General features: G+C 47.3%; 1 protein-coding gene across 1 annotated transcript in view; it reads right to left on the bottom strand.

Annotated features, from left to right (window-relative positions):
* LOC102943820 (NACHT, LRR and PYD domains-containing protein 3) overlaps positions 1–21,129 on the bottom strand; it is a 194,752-nt gene that overhangs the window by 160,143 nt on the left and 13,480 nt on the right. Inside the window, exons 2-5 of the mRNA XM_043549318.1 lie at positions 15,492–15,628; positions 11,665–11,969; positions 7,006–7,044; positions 4,508–6,224 (exon numbers count right to left, since the gene is read on the bottom strand). Of these exons, the coding sequence (XP_043405253.1) occupies positions 4,508–6,224; positions 7,006–7,044; positions 11,665–11,947 (2,039 nt within the window). The 5' untranslated portion in view covers positions 11,948–11,969; positions 15,492–15,628. The remainder of the gene's footprint in view (positions 1–4,507; positions 6,225–7,005; positions 7,045–11,664; positions 11,970–15,491; positions 15,629–21,129) is intronic.

The following is a 21,129-nucleotide window of genomic DNA, read 5'->3' as shown; positions in this document are numbered from 1 at the left end:
ATGCTGATCTGAAGGACTCAAACCCTAAAATCTTCTGCATCCTCAAACCTCATATCTTTCTGGGCACAGCTTTCCACCAAGACCTACTCACCCTCATACAGTCCATGGGATCCCTCCTGATAAGCAGAAGCCATAACTAAGGAACTCCATGACGTCCAAGACAGGGCACCTACATGAAAGGGCATATACATGTCTCCCCTGCCCCCCCAAGAACTACAAATATGTCAGGTCTCCCCACTGGCAGGACATTTTGTGCCCAGTCTCTTGTCTCTTCTGGTAGCCTTGCATGCAGGCCAGAGCACAGGCCTATGGGTCTCTTGAAATGCATGGGCCCACTCCAAGGTACTGCACAATAAACCCTTCAGACTCCTGCAATCCCTCGAGACTTCATCCGGCCTCTGGACAGTTGTTGTCCTGGATTTTGGAGTAGAAGTACCCAAGTCCAGTGGGTTCATGACCATTCTGACAGTAGTGGACCACCTCACAAAGGGGGCACTCTTCATCACCTGCACTGGCCCAACCTCCTCCCAGGAAATTGCCTGGCTCTGGGTGGATCAAATCATCCACCTCCATGTCCTCCTAGAGCACATCCTCCATTACCACAGTGTGTAATTTATCTCCCACTTCTGATGAGGAGCTCTCTGGATTCTGGGCATCGGCTGCTGTCTCTCCTTCACTTACCACTACCAGACAAAAGATGAAATGCAAAGAACCAACCAGATCCTGGAACAGTATCTTTAATGCTACATAAAATTCCACCGGAACAACTGGCCCTTGCTGCTACCTCAGGGAGAGTTCACGTACAATCATGCAGAACATACCTCTATAAGGCAAAGCCCCTTTTTTCTTGGACTATGGGTTCTATCCTGGGTTCTACCCGAGCTATTCACAGCTTCCCACAACCCAGCAGCCCTTGACTGGATACAACAGCTATGCCAAACCCAAGATGACCTAAAGTTCACCTGGAGAATGCCAAGGAGAGCTACAAACATTATGCTGATCGTCAATGACTGGAGGAGCCCCTCCTTTTGGTAGGCCAGAGGGTATAGTTCTCAACAAAATACCCACACATGGACAGACCATCTCCTAATTGGACTACCAGTTCCTTGGCCCCACCAAGCTCCCTGGCAAATAAACCCAGTCATCTTTCAAGTCGACTTAACTGGTTCCCTCCACATACACCTGGTTTTCCATATACTTCTGGCAACTGGTGCAGGGTGTTCACACCACTGACCTGGTAAACAACTTCCACAGAAACCACACTGGAAAACTCAGACCACTACTGCCTGGGGTGGGGCACACTAAGGGCGTGGGTGATCTGAGAGGTCATGGTTCCCAAACCCTAGCCTGTGGTTCCCAAGCAGTGTTCAGACCATGGCCACCACACAGCAGATCACCAGAATCAGTGGAGAAGGGAGCTAGAGGAGCTAGCCCTCTTGTAGACCGGCCACTGGAGGTCTTGACAAACAATTTCACAGAGGGTTACTCAAGTATTTACTAATCAGCAGTAGAATATTGTTGATCAGGAATCCTGGGTGAGGAATGTGGTTTGTGGTGGTTAGAGATAGGATAAGCAAAACTGGTGTAGCGAACATGAGAGGCAGTATGCTTCAGTGGATGAAATTGGGGTTTATGATGTTAGAGAGCTGGGGTCTGTCCCGGCAGTAACCCTGCATAATCTCTCTGCCAGTTTCTTCAAACAATGGGGTGCGTTCAGCAGGTCTTTGGGAACGGCTTTCTAAGGTTGGGGCTCATGGTTTGGTCAATGAAAAGGGCAATGAATTGCATGAGAATATACTATAAGCAGCACTTAGAGGTGAGGTTTGAACTCCTGGGATCCTGTTTCCCAGGCTTAGGAAGTTTGCCCCATACTATAGTGGCACTTGGTGAGAAAATCCCTCAGACTGAGTGTTGGCATCTGGGAAGTGACAGATACATTGGCACTTTTGTCTTGGTGCACAGATTTACTGTTAAGATTAAAATGGTATAAAATGCTCCACAGACAAACAGTACCTATGTATAACTGATATGAGCTGCCAAAAAAACTTTGTTAATGTAGAGTTAAGGTTGCCCAGCTCTGCCTTGTACTCTTGCAGAATGTGGAGAGTGGCTTAACTTAATCCTCTGTGTGTCAGGGTTTGCTCCACAGCAGCCCCATGGCCCGCAAGAGCACTCCGCACCCTGCCTCAGGGTCTCCAATGATCAGTCACTGCCTCTTGTGAGGTCCAGTGCCGTGGTGCTTTAGCCCTCTGGCTAAGGCACTTTTCATTCCCTGTCTTCCGAGGTATTAAAGTCCCAAAAGAAGCAAAAACCAAAAAACTCTTAATAGGGTCACCCCACAAGTCTTCGGCAGGACCCTGCCCATTTATAGCCAGTCCTTTGGTCAATCCCCCAGTGCTCCGTCATCCCATCCATGGGAAGCTCCTCCAACTGGAAAGCTGCTGCTGCCTCAGCCTCCTGGATGTAACCAGGCTTCCCTCACAGAGGGAGAAGCAGGGCTCTGCTCTCCTTCTTGGACAGCACCCAACAGAGCTAGGTTGTCTCCTTTTATCTGCCCGCTCCACACCTGACATCTGCTGCAGCTGTCGTAGGGTGGAGCTAACTAGTACCACAGGCTCTCATTAATCTCCTCCTTGCCAGCAAGGGGCCTACATGCCCTGTCACAATCTGAAAACTAAGAAATACAAAATTGAGCTACGCATCAGGCTGCCTGCAAACACTCTGGTTTGCAAAAAGCCCCAGACCAATTGCATATGTGCAAATTACTGTCTCTGGCACATACCCAGGGCTCAAGCCACATGGGAGATCCAACATTTACCCTGAACAACTTAAATATTCCTTCCCCAAAGGGGAAGTGGATGCCAAACACTAGCTGAGTAGTCCGCTTAGGTTTGTGGTGGAGACTGAATTTTTCTATCAGATTGGAAGTGAATTGAACAAGAGGTTCCTGGATTAGGGCACTAAAAATAGAGATCTTCACCCTAGGTCAAAAAGTAATTTTTTTGCTACTCTCCAGTAAAAAACAACAAAAAGAAGAAAGAAGTCAAAACAGTTCAGTGGATTCCCCTAGCTGGGATCTAGTGCACAGAACCAAAGTTATTATCATTGATTATTTGTAGTACAATAGCCCCTAGAGGCCCCAGCCAGGATTAGGGTCCTAGTGTGCAAGGCACCATATCTATACATTATAACAGACAGTGCTTACACAAAGATTATTATGTGCAGAGCTGATAGCAACTCCTGTTATTAGGATTGCTGGACATGTCCCTGTTTTCCGGTGCTTATAACTTTTCCAAATTTTCACCATTTGGGCTGAAATTTTCCATGCCTGGTGTTTCCATCAGGCTAATAAATAGTCTGAAAGTTTCTGCAAAAAATGGTTCAGCCATTTCTGAGAATTAGGTTGTTTTATCCATGTTAAAATTTTTTTTGTAACCTTTTCCCTCAGAAGTTCTAGCTTCCCCATGTTTTGGAGCAGGGACTTGAAATTTGGAAAGGGTGGGGGGTGGTCTTTGTGTCAAGGCCGTGCCTTTTGCTGTTCCCATGAAAATCCACCCAAATATAGTCAAGTTATAAGCCTCTGAAAAATCTCCATTTGCACAAGCTCTGTAGAGACTTGTTAGAGCTTTGTAGCTAAACTTCTGAGATTTTGTTGTTGCTACTGTTTGTAATCGTGTCAATCACCCACGGTTCTCATCACCCCCCATACCTTCATCACAGCAGTTGTCCTCCTCTCCCTTCAGTGGCCTCATTTCCCCCTCCTTGTGTTCCCTCGGCCCTCTATAGTTCCCACCTGTTCCACCGACTCCATCCAATCCTCCCTCACCTCCCACCAGCCCAGATAGATATAGGTCCCATATCCATAGCTGCCTCCTGACCTCTGATGATATCTGCCCTAACCAGGGCCCTCCCTCGATCCTCACCCTCTCTGCCTCCCTCCCTCCCTCCCTCCCCGCCACCAACCTTGGCCCCTCTGCAGCCACCCTTCCTAACCTCATGCCCACCCTTCTCCTTTCCCACCCTCCCCTTCTATAGCTGCCTCCGGAACACCCATTTCATCTCTAAAAAGATCTCAGCCACCCACAATCTTTTCATATCTCATTCCTCCCAGCTCCACACTCTAGCACTCCATAGGGTTTTGCACTGGACTGTAAGTGTGATGAAGTTGGGGTACATATTGCTTTTGGTAGCTACTGGAGATGGAGGTGAAAGCCATATGGAGCACTGCAGCCTTACTGACAATGTTTACGCAACACGAAGGTAGAAAGGAGTGCACAAGTCTTTCCCCTTAACTTCTTATTTCCATGCTTTTAAGGTTTGGGGGAGGATGGGGCATGGTCCTTCCCAGTCTTAAATGGCTGTCCCTAAATTGACTCACTTTTATGCTCGGTCATTTGGCCATTTGTGAGCTATGAAAACCTGGGGGCGGGGGGGAATCAATGTTTTTAAAAAAAAAAGATTAAAAAATAAATTACGCAGGCATTTTTAGAGCTTAGATAACACTTACCAACGTGGCTGCTTGCTTGGTCCTGGGGAATCTTCATTCAGGTCTTCAGTTAGAGACAGACACACATCTAGATCAACTGACTCCAGGTTACAGCAATTCTTTATACAGAATTGAAGAACAATTTGATCCATTTTGGTAAAGGTATGACCACGTAAGTTTAGCTCAGTGAAATGATTCATTGCACTCTGCACAAATTCTGTTTCTTGAATTTCATAGAAACAGTGAAAATACTCAAAATAGAAAATTGTTGAGTCATAAGAAAACTTATCATAGTTGAACAATGCCAGAGAGAGTTTTTCTTTAACCCATGTTAGTAAATTATTTTTAATTTGGGGTGAAATTTTGCAACTAAGTTCTTTCTCCATCTCCTCCATTCTCTTTTTATTTAAGAGACCAAACAGGAATCGCACTGTTAACATTAAATGATTCCTAGGTTCTTCACACTTTTCAAACAATTTTTCCACGGGTTGTATAGCAGTTTCTGAATTTTCCACTGTTTCTTCTTTCTCCAATACATAAAACAAAGCTGCAAAAAACTCTTGAAAACTCAAGTGAATGAAGCTGTAAACACACTCCTTCCCAATTCCTTTTTGAAACATGTTCTCATTCAGGAAGAGGGAATCAGGTTTATCTAAGCCATATTTCTTGACATCTTCTTCCTCAAATAGTATTTTCTGCCTCCAGATTCCATCTGCAGCCAAGGAGCAAAGTCCCTTTAAGTTACCTTTTACCCGTTGCTTTGAAGTGCTGGTGTCACCCTCTATTAAACTGATGAGATAGTTCATGTACACTCCAGTGATTGTATTGGAAATTTGTGCAAGATCTTCACCTTCTTCCATCTGTTGTTTCAGAACCTTGCAGATGATCCAACACACAAGGGGAACAAAGCACATGGTGAAGAGCATGTCATTCTCTTTTACAAAGCTAAAGGCTTTTGTTGCTTGTTCTTCATTCCGAAAGAACTTGTGGAAATATTCTTCTCTCTCATTTTCAGAAAATCCCAGGATCTCTGCATAACATTCATCTTTCAAACACCGCCCAAGTTCCTCCAGGGCAACTGGTCTTGTAGTAATTATTAAGTAAGATTTGAGAAGCACTTTTTTCCTAAATAAACTGCTCAGTATGATTTCCACTGGCTGCTTTTCACAGGGATCAGAGCACTGATTACTTGTTAATTGATCAAAGGAAAATTTCAGTTCATCAAAACCATCAATTATGAACAGGAGTTTTTCTGGATTCATCAGAATCTCTTTAGTTGGTGCATTTTGATCAGGACAATTTTTTAAAATTAAATCTTCAACACTTCTGTGCTCTCTGAAAAAGTTAATTTCCCTACAATTTATGTAGAAAACATAATCAAACCTGCTCTGATACAGTTCTCCATTTGCCCAGTCCAACATGATCTTTTTTGCTGTCAGTGTTTTTCCAATCCCTGCAACTCCCTGCAGCACGACAATATGTGGTGACTGTCCATCTTCATCGGAGTCAAATAAATCGCCTACGGTGATAGGACTAGTGTGCTTAGTCATAATTTCTGCATGTCTCCGTCCCAAGGCTATTATTTCATGTTCTCTCTGCTTTTTGTGACGATGTTCATTTACAATGATCAGCTTTGTGTATCTGCTGTTTAGCTTCACATTCTCACCAAGACGAGCGTTCATGTCTTTTATTGAGCTGTATTCGTTTTGTATATGTTCTCTATACTTCGCTCTGTAAGCTGAGTTAGTGACAAGCAGCATTAGATATTACTGTAATGATACAATAAAGCTATTTAAATAATAATAATACTGGTACTGTAAGTTTATAGTGCCCCTTGCATCATAAAGTGTCCCCACGTAAATTAACTCTGGGCCCAGTCCTTACTCACATCAGTGGTCCCATTGAAATCAGTGATGTGAGAGAAAAGTGTAGGCTCAGCCCTTCCGGGGGTAAGAATCACTTCATCAGTTACTGAAATGCAGCCACCTCTAGGGTGAAACCTGTCTGGTATTAACAGTGCACAGTGGCACTCTGTAACAAAGTAGGGCATGAAGTGATGGAGAATGACAGGTATAACTGAAACAGTAACGGGAATTTAGGTGCAAAGAATATAACCTAAAATTTGTCCAAGGCCCAGAGGTTTAAAAACGTCCCGTAGCACCTTCAGTGACCACAAATGTTGACCTCTAGTTATTTTGCCTCATTTAAAAGATGGCGTCCCTAGCAGGATAGTGTCTTCCAGCATCATGCTGCTGCACTGGGTTAGTTCTGCCTCTGAAACAAGAGCTCCACCTCCTCACCAGCACCATGTTCTGCAGCCCCTGATTCTTTCCTGGAGATCTCCCCATTCATTTCCTCATCTCCCATCCAACCCCGTGTAACCTGTGTGATCTGTTAAGTAACACCTCAGAGTGCAGTCTCATTATTTCTACTAGTAAACCGAATGTCTGGCTGATCTAGCCTAATGCTGGTAATCACTGGTAATTACGCAATGCAATTCCTTATTGAATGTCACATACCATTTGCTGATCTTTCACACGTTTGCCGAGGACCCAAAGCTGAAAGAGAAATTTCACATGAATGTTAGTGTAACAAAAATCACAGAGTATCATGCAGTTCAGGACATTGGGACAAGTCATTCATTCGGGGCTCTCTGCAGTAATAAGCTCCCTAGTAAACCCACGGTTGAGGCAGGCAAAGAATTTCTTTGGTGACACTAGTTCAATGACTTGTTCAAAACGTCCACCAGAAGCAATACACTTTTTTTTAAAACCACTGGAGTAGCCACGTACGGTATGTCTACACAGCAATGTAAGCCTGGGCTCAGTCTAACCCCCCTTGTGTCCATGCACCAATTGTGCTAACCTAGGCCTCAGATCTAGGGTCCCAGGACCTTGCAGGGCTGGAGGGTTTGAGCCCGTGTTAAGCTGGGACCTAGGATCCAAGCCCTATTGCTTTCCTGGGTGCACATAGCCCTGGCTTGACTTGGGTCCTGGAAGCCCTCTGGGTGTATCCCAGAGATCCTGGTGGCAGAGGAGCAGCACTGCAGGCAGCCAGCCCAACAGCCAGAAGCTCCATTACTGCCTGGCAAAACACGATCCCTGTTCCTCTCCCAGTGGCAGCAGCTCCTGCTCTGGCTCCTCCTAGCTGCTGCACAGAGCTTCCCCGAACCAAGGGGCAAAGCTGCCAGACAGGAGGCAGCTCCCAGCCACTGGGATGTTGGGAGTCTTCCCTCTCCTGGCCATGCTGAGCCAGGAGCCCTGCTGCTCCCCCTCCCTGCAGGGCAGCTGCCTGGTCCCTACTCCACTCTCTGGCCCTTGCCCCCAGCCCCTCTAGGGCTGCATGTGCAGGGCTGCCTGGGCTGCATGCACTGTCAGGGGACTGAGTGGGAGTCAGCCCCCAAAATTCCCCCACTGCCTCCTTCAGTGGTGGCAGCTCCAGCTCCCCCTTGCTGCATGGCAGTTGCTTGTTCCCACTGTGCTCTCTGGCCCTTGCTCTCTAGCACTCTGGGGCTCCATGTGCAGGGGTGCCCCAGCTGTGGCACTGTCAGGATGGTAAGTGGGAACCAGCCACAAACCTTCCCCGCAGCCTCCTTGTAACGGCCTGGCACTGACCTCTCATGAGTGCCCCTTCTGGTCGGGTGCATCTTCAGTCTTTAAATAGCTCCAGTCCTGGTATCAGGCCGTAGCCTCAGGGCTTCTCCCTGGCAGCAATAGATACGTCCTCTCTGGGCCCTTCTGGCCCCAGCTCTTCAGCCAGGCCACTACGTAGTTCAGATCCCCTTCTTGAGAGTTATGGCTGTCCAATTATCGGCCACTTTCCCAGTGGCCTATGGGGGGCACTCAAGTCCGCCTATTACTTCAAGTCCCAGCCTAGCAACTCTAAGAATAGTTGCCACATGTCTCTGTGTCCCTTTAACTAAGCTGCCAGCCAGGAGCTCTCTCGCTCCCCCAGTCCCAGCTGGCACTGATCTGTCCATGGTGCTGCAGTTCCCTTTGTCCAGTTCTCTGGCTCCAGCAAGGAACTGCCTGTCTCTGGCTTTGCAGGTCCTTTTTATATGGCCTTCCTGTGCCTTGATTGGCTGTGTTCCCTGAAGCCACTCTAGGCTGCTTGGAGGACTCCTCTACTACTCCTTTCCTGGCACAAGAGTGGCAGGACCCTGAGGCCTCCAGTAGGGGGCCTCTGGGCCTAGTGCACCCCATCACACTCCTATGGTGGTGGCGGCGGCGGCTTTGGCTCCAGCTCTTCCTTGCTGCTGTGCAGAGCTTGCCAGGAACAAAGCTGAGAGGTTGGAGACGGCTCCCAGCTGCCAGGCTTTATCCCTCCTCTGGCTGTGCTGAGCTGGGAACTCTGCTGCTCCCCTTCCCTGCAGGGCAGCCACTTGGTCCCACTCTACTCTCTGACCCTTGCTCCCAGGCCGCTACTGCCCTCCCTGGGGCTGCGTGTGTAGAGATGCCTGGGCAGCGTGCCCTGTGAGGGCAATGAGTGGGAGCAAGCCCCAAAACTTCCCCACAAACTCCAGGGATCCTTTATCTCTGCCTCCCGGGGTGCGATGAGGGCAGGGATAAGGGATCCTTGGGGGGTGCTGGAGTACACTGCACTGCTCCATAGTGGGCAGCAGCCAGCCTGGAGTGGGAGGGTGTTTTTCCTCTGATACTATCATTTTATGTCAAACTTCAAAACAGACAAAAATAAATTAAAAAACAAAACAAAAACAGCTTCATTGAACATCCCATTTTTAAAAATTAAGAATTGCAAAGTTTCAATTAAGAGTTTGGCAGCCCTGGAGACTGACCTCCTAATTATCCATAGAACAGAAGCACATGGGAATTTTCCTGCCAGTGTGACTCAACCTAGAAGTGGAGAGCCCAACTCTCAGATTAGATGGTAGTTCAGTATCAAGCCTTCACAAACTGTAGTCATTCTACTGAGACAGCCGCCAAAGGCGCTAGTTATGCGGTTTCTGTACTCGTGTGCTCCTTATGGGCATCTGAATCCCATCAATAGCAGAGTCACAGTTAAGAAACAGGGTGGGCATTAGATTTTTCCCACAATGCAACGTATTCGTAGGCCTAGAGTGTTGGCACTGGGATGGGATGGGATCCCAGGCACTCTGGAATAGGGTCACTTTGACTCAGGTCTGTGCACTGCAGTGTAGAGGCTAGAGCCCTAGGTTCAAGCACAGGTCAGAAAATCCTTAACCTAGGGTTAAAATGCAATGAAGATGCGCAAACCCAGGGTTCCCTGACATGGGTCAGCTGACTCAAGTCCCACTAACCCTAGGCTTACATTTCTCTGCAGACATACCCATCGTGTCTTTCTTTATGATATGTGAGCGCTGAGATCTACTAATGAAAAGCGCTATATTAGAGCTGGGTATTATTATAAAAAACAAACAATCTGAAAGGGTTGGAAGCGACCCACCAAAGAACAAAACAAAAAATGTTAATGAAGTGGGGTTTTTCTTCTAAAAAAACCCAACACCTTAGAAATTTCAGTACTGCTGCATTTAGTCATCCCCGGTTGTGGCAGGGGTCTCACTGCAAGCCCAGATAAATGGTGTGGAAGCTTTCTCAGCTCTATAACTAAAGAAGCAGATGTTTTGAAGGTATATTTTTGCATAACTGTATATCAAAAGCTTGAGTTGAACAAAAAAGACTTTAAACACTCAAGCCTTCTTTATATATAATAAAGCAGGACAGAATCTTTTTTAAACAGACCTCCCCCTCCCCCACAGGTAAGCAGCTACAGAGGGTAAACGTATTATGATACTTCCCAAAACTTATTTTTTGGCTGTCATATGGCATGAGGAATTTAATCCCCAAATAATATTTTTATAGAATTTATAAACATCTGAAAACATGGAGCCTGATTCTCCACTGCCCTGCACCTTGTGTAGCCATTTGCACCTGTGCAAAGCGCACCACATCATCAGCCTTGATATGGCTCATTTGTGCCTCTTTGATGATGCAGGAGGGCCATAGAGCCATTGTAAGCAGCCTCCTGGGGATTTCCACTGTGTGGTGGAATCCCTGGGGAGAGGGACAGGGAAGGCCTATGTAACCAGCAGTACCCCACTGCACCTTGTGGCGATCAGCGTAGGAGCGGTGTTGGGGGCATGGCTGGGGAAAGAGCGTGTGCCTTGCCAGCTGCCTGAATGGATCCTTATGGCTCCGCTGCCAGAATGGGCTATTGTAAAACCACCTTTATCTTCCCGCCATCAGCTGCACCAGGTGCTGCTCTAGCACAGCTGAGGACTGAGCCCAGTGAGTGCAAAGAGGCTGCAAAAAGCTCCCAAATCAGAAATCTCCACTCGGCTTATACTGAATGGAGCATTGAACATCCACTGAGTGCTCATTTTACACAGAGATTAATGGCTACACAAAGTATAAAGCAGTTTAGAATCAGGCCCATTAGTGTGCTCCTAACAACACATTATCCTGGAATATTGTGTGGCTAACACAATACTATGCTTTCTGGATGCAGCCTGGGGCCTTAGGAACCGCAGCTCTCCAGGATTGCTGGCTGTTTAATAACTCAGTTAGGGGAATAAAATAACCTCTCCCCCCCATCTAAAAAATAAAGATAAAAAAATGTGTTGGCTGTTTGTATTGCACTGAATTTGTTTCTTTAATTAAAAACAGCCTTGGAGCTAAAGTTCCTGCCTGGAACCCCAGAAAGGTCTCATGGGGCCAGCCAGCTGTTTGGGGAAACACACGGGGCCAGCCTCTCTCCTGTGATCAGCTTCTAGTTACAGATCCTTGATTCTTCATCCCAGCCCTAGAACAGGCTACAGCAACCAGCGCTTGTCCCCAAAGAATGGTGCTGTGGCTGGGCATGAACTCCAGTTTCTTCTCCTCCCCACCTCTCTCTGTCCATGGCATTCTGCGCCGCCACGTTGGCTCTGCAACCACAGGGGACTCCCCCACCCTAGGGATATCTTCAGATGGAGAATTACAGGCTGACTTTGCTCCCCTTGTGCCCGCTGAATGGTGAAAAGGGATTGGAGCAGGTCAGAGAATCTGGCCCACTCTGGGCATCTCTGCTCTGTGTCCTCCTGGCTTCCGGCTGGGATTTAGAATTTGTCATTTCTGCCATCAGCCTGTTTCTCCTTCTGCTCCTGTGGCTGCTGCCCTGGGGCAAACTCCCAGGTTTTACAGTTGCTTAAAATTTCTTACCTTTCTCTCTTTCTTCTCTGAGTTTTGCAGCAGAATCTCGGAGGTTGATCTGAGTGAAAACCTCTATGGTCACATCTCCCGCAGCGTCTCCACCATAGAATTGCATCAGGAGGTTCTTTGTGTCTGTCGTGTCAGCATTCTCCAGCCGACCTCGAGGGATGTTACCTTTCCCCTTAAAGTCAAAGTGTGATAATTTGTCTTTAAATCTTTTGAACTCTTCCTGAGAAAGGTCGTCGAGGGCTCGTATGAGCAGATCACTGTTTCTGCTACTTCTGTTTTCCATCCGTGAATATCAGGAAACAAAACTAAAATACAAAGTAAATTTCTGTTAATACCATATATACTCATTCATTAGCCCATTCGTTTATAAGCTGACCCCCCAAGATGGATAGGTAAAAATAGCAAAAACTGTATGACCCTTTCCTAAGCCGACCCTATATTTCAGGGGTTGGCAAACTTTGGCTCCCAGCCCATCAGGGTAAGCCGCTGGCAGGTCGGGACATTTTGTTTACCTGGAGTGTCCGCAGGCACAGAGCCCCTCAATTCCCAGTGGCCGCGGTTTGTATGATTGCTCAGAGCTCCGGTATGAAACTGTGGAAAAACCCAAGTGTCTCTGGATTAAGTTTAGAAGTGTGTGCAACAAGAGTGATGTAGTGGTGGGAGTCTGCTATAGACCACCGGACCAGGGGGATGAGGTGGATGAGGCTTTCTTCCGGCAACTCACGGAAGCTACTAGATCGCATGCCCTGATTCTCATGGGTGACTTTAATTTTCCTGATATCTGCTGGGAGAGCAATACAGCGGTGCATAGACAATCCAGGAAGTTTTTGGAAAGCGTAGGGGACAATTTCCTGGTGCGAGTGCTAGGGGAGCCAACTAGGGGGGGCGCTTTTCTTGACCTGCTGCTCACAAACTGGGTAGAATTAGTGGGGGAAGCAAAAGTGGATGGGAATCTGGGAGGCAGTGACCATGAGTTGGTTGAGTTCAGGATCCTGACGCAGGGAAGAAAGGTAAGCAGCAGGATACGGACCCTGGACTTCAGGAAAGCAGACTTCAACTCCCTCAGGGAACAGATGGCCAGGATCCCCTGGGGGACTAACATGAAGGGGAAGGGAGTCCAGGAGAGCTGGCTGTATTTCAAGGAATCCCTGTTGAGGTTACAGGGACAAACCATCCCGATGAGTCGAAAGAATAGTAAATATGGCAGGCGACCAGCTTGGCTTAATGGTGAAATCCTAGCAGATCTTAAACATAAAAAAGAAGCTTACAAGAAGTGGAAGGTTGGACATATGACCAGGGAAGAGTATAAAAATATTGCTCGGGCATGTAGGAAAGATATCAGGAGGGCCAAATCGCACCTGGAGCTGCAGCTAGCAAGAGATGTCAAGAGTAACAAGAAGGGTTTCTTCAGGTATGTTGGCAACAAGAAGAAAGCCAAGGAAAGTGTGGGCCCCTTACTGAATGAGGGAGGCAACCTAGTGACAGAGGATGTGGAAAAAGCTAATGTGCTCAATGCTTTTTTTGCCTCTGTTTTCACTAACAAGGTCAGCTCCCAGACTGCTGCGCTGGGCATCACAAAATGGGGAAGAGATGGCCAGCCCTCTGTGGAGATAGAGGTGGTTAGGGACTATTTAAAAAAGCTGGACGTGCACAAGTCCATGGGGCCGGATGAGTTGCATCCGAGAGTGCTGAAGGAATTGGCGGCTGTGATTGCAGAGCCATTGGCCATTATCTTTGAAAACTCGTGGCGAACGGGGGAAGTCCCGGATGACTGGAAAAAGGCTAATGTAGTGCCAATCTTTAAAAAAGGGAAGAAGGAGGATCCTGGGAACTACAGGCCAGTCAGCCTCACCTCAGTCCCTGGAAAAATCATGGAGCAGGTCCTCAAAGAATCAATCCTGAAGCACTTACATGAGAGGAAAGTGATCAGGAACAGTCAGCATGGATTCACCAAGGGAAGGTCATGCCTGACTAATCTAATCGCCTTTTATGATGAGATTACTGGTTCTGTGGATGAAGGGAAAGCAGTGGATGTATTGTTTCTTGACTTTAGCAAAGCTTTTGACACGGTCTCCCACAGTATTCTTGTCAGCAAGTTAAGGAAGTATGGGCTGGATGAATGCACTATAAGGTGGGTAGAAAGCTGGCTAGATTGTCGGGCTCAACGGGTAGTGATCAATGGCTCCATGTCTAGTTGGCAGCCGGTGTCAAGTGGAGTGCCCCAGGGGTCGGTCCTGGGGCCGGTTTTGTTCAATATCTTCATAAATGATCTGGAGGATGGTGTGGATTGCACTCTCAGCAAATTTGCGGATGATACTAAACTGGGAGGAGTGGTAGATACGCTGGAGGGGAGGGATAGGATACAGAAGGACCTACACAAATTGGAGGATTGGGCCAAAAGAAATCTGATGAGGTTCAATAAGGATAAGTGCAGGGTCCTGCACTTAGGATGGAAGAATCCAATGCACCGCTACAGACTAGGGACCGAATGGCTAGGCAGCAGTTCTGCGGAAAAGGACCTAGGGCTGACAGTGGACGAGAAGCTGGATATGAGTCAGCAGTGTGCCCTTGTTGCCAAGAAGGCCAATGGCATTTTGGGATGTATAAGTAGGGGCATAGTGAGCAGATCGAGGGACGTGATCGTTCCCCTCTATTCGACACTGGTGAGGCCTCATCTGGAGTACTGTGTCCAGTTTTGGGCCCCACACTACAAGAAGGATGTGGATAAATTGGAGAGAGTCCAGCGAAGGGCAACAAAAATGATTAGGGGTCTAGAGCACATGACTTATGAGGAGAGGCTGAGGGAACTGGGATTGTTTAGTCTGCAGAAGAGAAGAATGAGGGGGGATTTGATAGCTGCTTTCAACTACCTGAAAGGGGGTTCCAAAGAGGATGGCTCTAGACTGTTCTCAATGGTAGCAGATGACAGAACGAGGAGTAATGGTCTCAAGTTGCAATGGGGGAGGTTTAGATTGGATATTAGGAAAAACTTTTTCACTAAGAGGGTGGTGAAACACTGGAATGCGTTACCTAGGGAGGTGGTAGAATCTCCTTCCTTAGAGGTTTTTAAGGTCAGGCTTGACAAAGCCCTGGCTGGGATGATTTAACTGGGACTTGGTCCTGCTTCGAGCAGGGGGTTGGACTAGATGACCTTCTGGGGTCCCTTCCAACCCTGATATTCTATGATTCTATTATTCCCAGGCAATGGGAGCTGCAGGAAGCGGTGCAGGCTGAGGGACGCATATTTTACCAAAAAAATTGGCTTATGAATGAGTATATACGGTAATTAATATTGAGTAATCACAATATTTCCCACATAGAAAAAAGCAGCGCAGTATTGGGGTTTGTAACTCCTCGGTGCTTTGCCTCAGAAAGGACTCACTGAACTTCATCTCGCTCTGTGCCTCAGTTTCCCCCTTTGTCAAGTGGGGATAACCATATTGCTCTAGCACACAGGGGAGTTTTGCAACTTAGTTAATGTCTGTAAAGGCTGTTGAGAATCTAGGATGAAAGGTGCTATAATAATATTTACCATTGAAATGGATTTCAGAACACAGAGATGGGACACCCCTAATTTAAAATATTTCAGAAAACAACCAAATCCAGTCTGGAATCTGTACATCACAGTCCTGGAGTATGAGGACCTGTGTACTGAGACCCACTGTTAGCTTTGCATGTTCTCAGGAGGGCTTTGGATATCAGAGCAGCAAGGTGAAGGGTAGCAATGGTAACTTCTGAAATACTGACTAGGGCCCATTCTGACAGGTTCCAAAACTGTAATGTGTTCAGATTAGAAGTAGCCTATCCTCAGAGAATGATGTATTTACCGTTAGCCAGACAGCTATTAGAAACAATGGATGGTAACCCTCAGCTGATTTGTTCTCTTGGTCTTCTCAATGCTCAAACACAGATGACTAGAGAATGTAGAAAGAGGAACAGGAAATGATTTGATCAAAGTTGATTTCTGCAGTAAACGAAAAGTAAAACATCTCCAGTTAAAGCTGACGAGAGAGCTCTCTCAATTTCTCCAGCAGCCCTCATTTTTTTTCAGACTTACTAGTACTAATTGCGCGCACACACACACCCCCCACCTTTTTGTCTGTTTTTTATTCCTCCTGGAAGCTTGCCTTTTGGACACACCCCTTTGGCCTGAGCAGTTTGCAGAAGTGTTTTCTGCGACTAGTGACATCACAAACACCATAGATGTGTTCATCTCTTTCCCCCTCCCACACACTATGTACTGGGAGAAAATAAAATACCCAGATTCAAAGTAGTGTAGAAGCTTTAACCAAGACAAACAAACATTGTATAAAGTACAGAGTGCGACAGAGAATGGGGAATGTTCTCTGCATCTGCTAGATACGCAAGTAGCAGTGACATCAGTAAGAGGTGGGGTGTAAGTCCTTCTCACTCTAGTTTATCTGAGGGGGCAGAATCATGATTTTAAATTACAAATCATGAAAACAGGGTTTTTAACAAAAATAAATTGAGCAGAAGTGGATCTTCTGGACCGGGAATTTGATAAACTTAAAAAATGAGCATGAAACAGCTTTACAAGTCACTTTTACAATTACGCAGGAGTTGCTGCTTGACAAATGGAGGGAGAGAGGAGGCACTGCTGATACACCCCTGTGAGATTCTTTATTGCCATTGTCTTTCCAGGGCAAACTCCTTTATTCTGTCAAAGATTTGCTCCTCTTTGGGTGCAAAGCCCCGAGTGCTGGCTCATATCTCGACACCTGGCACCATTTGGGGCTTTGTGTTCTCATTTTGGTTTCTTTTACAATAAGAATTTATCACATTTGTTGTTTTCATTTGCAGTCCCCAGAAACTCCTGTCCCTGCAGAGAAGTGGAAACAGCAGATTCGCCGTTCATTTCAGCAGAGCAATGAGAAGAATGGTGACAAGGAATCCATGGGTCTCACTCTGCTTTGGAGAGCCACAGAATGGGGGGTTTCTGCCTGGTTTGACAGCTGGGATCAGATCCTCCTCTGGGGAAAGTCAGCACAGCTCTGCTGACATCAGTGGAGCTGCCCTCATTTACACCAGCTGAGGACCTGGCCAAGGACAGAGTCTCTGCTGAAAAGGACAGAGGGGCTGGGAAGAACGCCAGGAGGTCGCCTGTACTTGGGTCCCTAAATGAGGGGCTTCAGAGGAGGCCTGGATTTCCTTGTATCAAAACTCTGGACAGAGTGACTAAGATAACTGCTACTGCAGAAAACTCATCTGTCGAATATGGTGAGGTGGGTGCGATGGCGCCTCTCTCTGCTTGGTCTCCTACTGTGTCCATTAGCCTGTGCTCACAACTCCAGCCCAGACAGACTCCCCGGGACACCTCCTTCAGGAACAGCTCTTACACACATGCAGTATACTCCTGTTATCTGAACCACCACACTATCCCAATTCCTTCCTTGTCCCCCAGCCTGAAATACACCCCCTCTGCAGCATGCATCTCAGAGGTTCGGGTAATAGAGCAGAGACCTTCTGCCTGCAGGGGAGCGGGTGTCACCAGCCCCATGGCACTGCAGGGAGCCCTCTGCAGACCCATTGTCATGAGTGAGTAGGACCATGACAGCAAAGCTGCAGAGAGCTCCCTGCAATGCCACAGGATCTTTGACACCAGATCCCTCCAGGTGCAAGGTGCGGAAGGGAGGCTGTGGTCCTAGAGGTGCAGAGCAGAGAACCCCGGCCAGGACTTTTCTCTGCCCTGCCAGGACTGCAGCCTTCCCTGCACGTTGCACCTGCAGGAAACAGATGTTACGGGGCCTGTGGCAGTGCAAGGAGCTGAGTAAGGAGTCGGGGGAAGGGCGGGGCTGGAATCCATCCCTAACGAATTAAATACAGTTTTGATGAACAACGATTCATCCCCAAACTGCTAAAAACTTCCACTACATTTATAGACACTAACCTGGCAGGACTAGGTAGAGAGAGGATTTATACACAGCACAGGGAACAGGCTATGCCCCCATGGATGAAAACACATCTGGAGACACTGCACCATAATTACACACTGATCTACATCTGTGTATTAACAACACTCTTTGCTTAAACAAAAAGCAGCTAAACCTGACAAATAGAATGCCCCAGTATTTCCTGAAGGAGAGTAAGAACAGACTGTTTAGGCAACACCATTAACTGAATCACAACAGACCTGAGTATCAGGGATATAGATGAACCAGTAGTAAAAAAAAATCAGTGTACAGCCAAATTGTTCCACACATGAACAGCCATGTGCTGCCCACCCATACACAAGTTGAATTTCTTCAGTGTAAGTGGGACTATTTCCACTCAGCTGATCCAGAACAGTTTCTCCGGTCCTGGGAGAACACTTCATCCAGATCTCTGGGATACAAAACACTCAGTTCAACTCTGCATTTTATCACTCAGCTTGCTTCATTCGGCATGCAGCAAAGCTACAATGAGTTGATCAGACTCAAGCATAGGGGGTGAGTACAGGGCATACCATACATCCAAACTTACACAGACATCCTCTTCATTTACACAGTGCATTAGCTATACACCACACCACACATTTTGGGATTGGATTGGCTACTTTGCTGGAACCAGTCCCTGTGTACAGCATGCTCAGTCCATGTGGAATCTGATCTTTACATTCCAGGTTTATCTTGTCCATAGTCCCTAGCATCAAGGTGTTGCTACTTCTCTTAACTAGCACAGACATCCTAACTCCAGCATACTGATTGTCAAGCCCCTATTTACAACTTAACCTTCCATTCACCTTCCCAATTACGCCCACTAAGCATTGAGGCAAGTTACTTATGTCAACCCAGGCCTACACCCCCAAAACTGAGCTCCCAGTTGTTTAGGGGAGTGTGGGATTCAGTTTCCCTCCCTTCTGGGCCTCTGGCGCAGTCATATCACCCAACTAGAATCCCAAAATAAAATCTCCTATCCCGGGGGCTGGTGTATTAACACACAAACTATACCCCTGTCATTGCCCAGGAAACCCCCTCCCACCCACAACTTGTCCTCAGGCTTCCACAGCCCCCTCACTACTGTGTGAGCAGAGTCCTTCAACACAGACGTTCCACAAATCTTAACCCTTTGTGTCAGGGTCCCCCAAGTCCTTCCCCTAGATTCCAGCGGGCACAGAGGCTTCTGCAGTCCCTTTACCCCTAAAGGCAGAGGTTTTCCAAGGTCCTTCATGCCTTGGTTGCAGGGTTCCTTGAGCCCTGACTTGAGGAGCAAAGTTCTTCAGCCCTTGGTTGCACCTCTAATTGGTGCCTAAGCCCTCCCTCTGCTCCAGGCGCCAGCTGTGAGACCATATTTTATGGAGTTGCTGCTGCCCATTCTCAAACTCCAAGCTTTACGGGGCCCAGGCTACTTCAAACTTCCCCCACAGTGCTTCAGTCTCGGATAGCACTTTGAGAGGGCAGTCATCTAGATATAGGAAAATGGTGATGACTTGTTTGCAGAGGAAGGCCGCGACCACTGCGAGTACCTTGGAAAAAACTTCCGGAGTTGTGGATATTCCAAAGGGTAGTACATTGTACGGGTAGTGACCGTGGCCAACGATGAATGGTAGGAAACATCTGTGAGCAGGGTGTACTGCAATATGAAAGTATACATCCTGTAGGCCAAGAGCCAAGAATCAATCCCCCTGTTCCAGTGCTGGGATGATGGTGGATAAGGTGACCATCTTGAACCATTGTAGTTTGACAAACTTGTTGAGCTTGCAAAGGTCTAGGATGTGGTGCCAACCACCAGACTTCTTTTGTACCAAGAAGTAGTGGGAATAGAAACTGTGTCCTCTGTGCTGTGGAGGGACCAGTTCTATGGCTCCCAGTTGTAAGAGATGTCTCACCTCCCACTCTAGGATCGGCTAGTGAGAGGGGTCCCTGAAGAGGGACAGGGAGGGGTTTGGCAGGATGGTATAGCTAGGAAGGGGATGGAGTAATCTTCCTTTACTATTTCCAGGACCCATCTGTCCGAGGTAATGAGCATCCAAGATGAGAAAAATGGAGCAAGGCGTTTGCCAAACTGTTGGTGTGTAGATGGTGTTACAGATGGTAGGGACAACTGGAGCAGGCAGAAGCTTCTCTGGACCTTGACCAAACCTTCAAATTTGCTGCTTATTAGAGGGTGTTTGGGATGGTGCCCCTTGCGCAGGCGATTGTCTGCGCCTCTTGGGAGGTCAGTGATGACAGCGTTGGTTGTTAAACTGCCACTGCGGGTAGTATGGCTGAGGGCAAGATCATGGAGGGAGCTGATATTTTCCCAATCTCCGTTTTGGCTGTGGTGTATATATACATCAAGGGATTTTAGAGTGGCTCGGGAGTCTTTCATTGAGTGTAAGGAGTTGTCTGTGCGCTCAGAAAAGAGTTTTTGTCCCTTGAACGGGAGATCCTTGACCGTATTTTGCACCTCCTTAGGGAATCCTGAAAGGCTCAACCATCATGCACGTCACGTTACTACTGTGGCAGCAATGGATCAGGCAGCTGTGTCAGCTGAGTCCAGGGAGGCCTGCGGGGCCATGCGGGCTATTAAGTGACCTTCCAAAACGAGGGGCAGGAATTGTTCCATTTTTGCCTCTGGCAGATAGTGGCAAAGTCCCTCCAGCTTAGAATAATTTCTATAATTGTATTTGGCCATAAGGACCTCATAGTTGGAAATTCGAAATTGGAGGGTAGCAGACTAATAGGATTTCTGCCCAGGAGATCTAAACATTTCCAATCTCGGTCACAATGGCAAGTTTGGGATTGATATTGACGGCCCTTCACCTGCACTGCATTCACCACGAGAGAATTCAGGGCAGGATGTGAAAATAAAAACTCTGCATATTTTGCAGGTACATAATATTTCCTATCGGCCCTTTTGCATGCAGGGGGAATAGAGGCTGGAGTCTGTCAAAGAAGGTTTGCAGGTTCAAGGGACAAAAACTCTTTTCTGAGCGCACAGACAACTACTTACACTCAGTGAAAGACTCCAATCCACTCTAAAATCTCTTGGTATATACACACCATAGCCAAACCAGAGATTGGGAAAATACTGTTAATAGGCAGGGCAATTTTTGTTCTTGAGGAGGTATGAAGAATGTCAATCAGTTTGTGTTGTTGTTCCTTGACCTCATGGAGTGGGATGTTTAGGGAGTCAGACACTCTACAAAACAACTCCTGAAAGTGACAAAAATCATCAGCCACTGTGAGAGGTGGTGGCTTGATGGCTTCATCAGGTGAAGATGAAGAAAAATGGAGGACCAGAGGTACCTCCTCATCCTGCTCTCCTTCCACTTCCTCCTCCAGTGCTGGTATTTGTACTGTCTGTGGCTCTGGAGGTCGAGAGATTGTCGAGGAGGGGATGGATGGAAGCCGGTGTGTTTGCAGCGGTGGGGAATAACCGAATTGTGCCCTATACGTGGCCCAGGAGTCCCAATATGGTCAATTAGGGGGAAAAGGGAATATATGGTTGCATCCATGGGGGTGCAAAGACCCTGAAAAGACTGGG

The sequence above is a fragment of the Chelonia mydas genome, chromosome 6 (assembly GCF_015237465.2).
Source record: "Chelonia mydas isolate rCheMyd1 chromosome 6, rCheMyd1.pri.v2, whole genome shotgun sequence".
NCBI classification, from domain to species: Eukaryota; Metazoa; Chordata; order Testudines; family Cheloniidae; genus Chelonia; species Chelonia mydas.
This window is presented reverse-complemented; position numbering and strand designations above follow the sequence as displayed.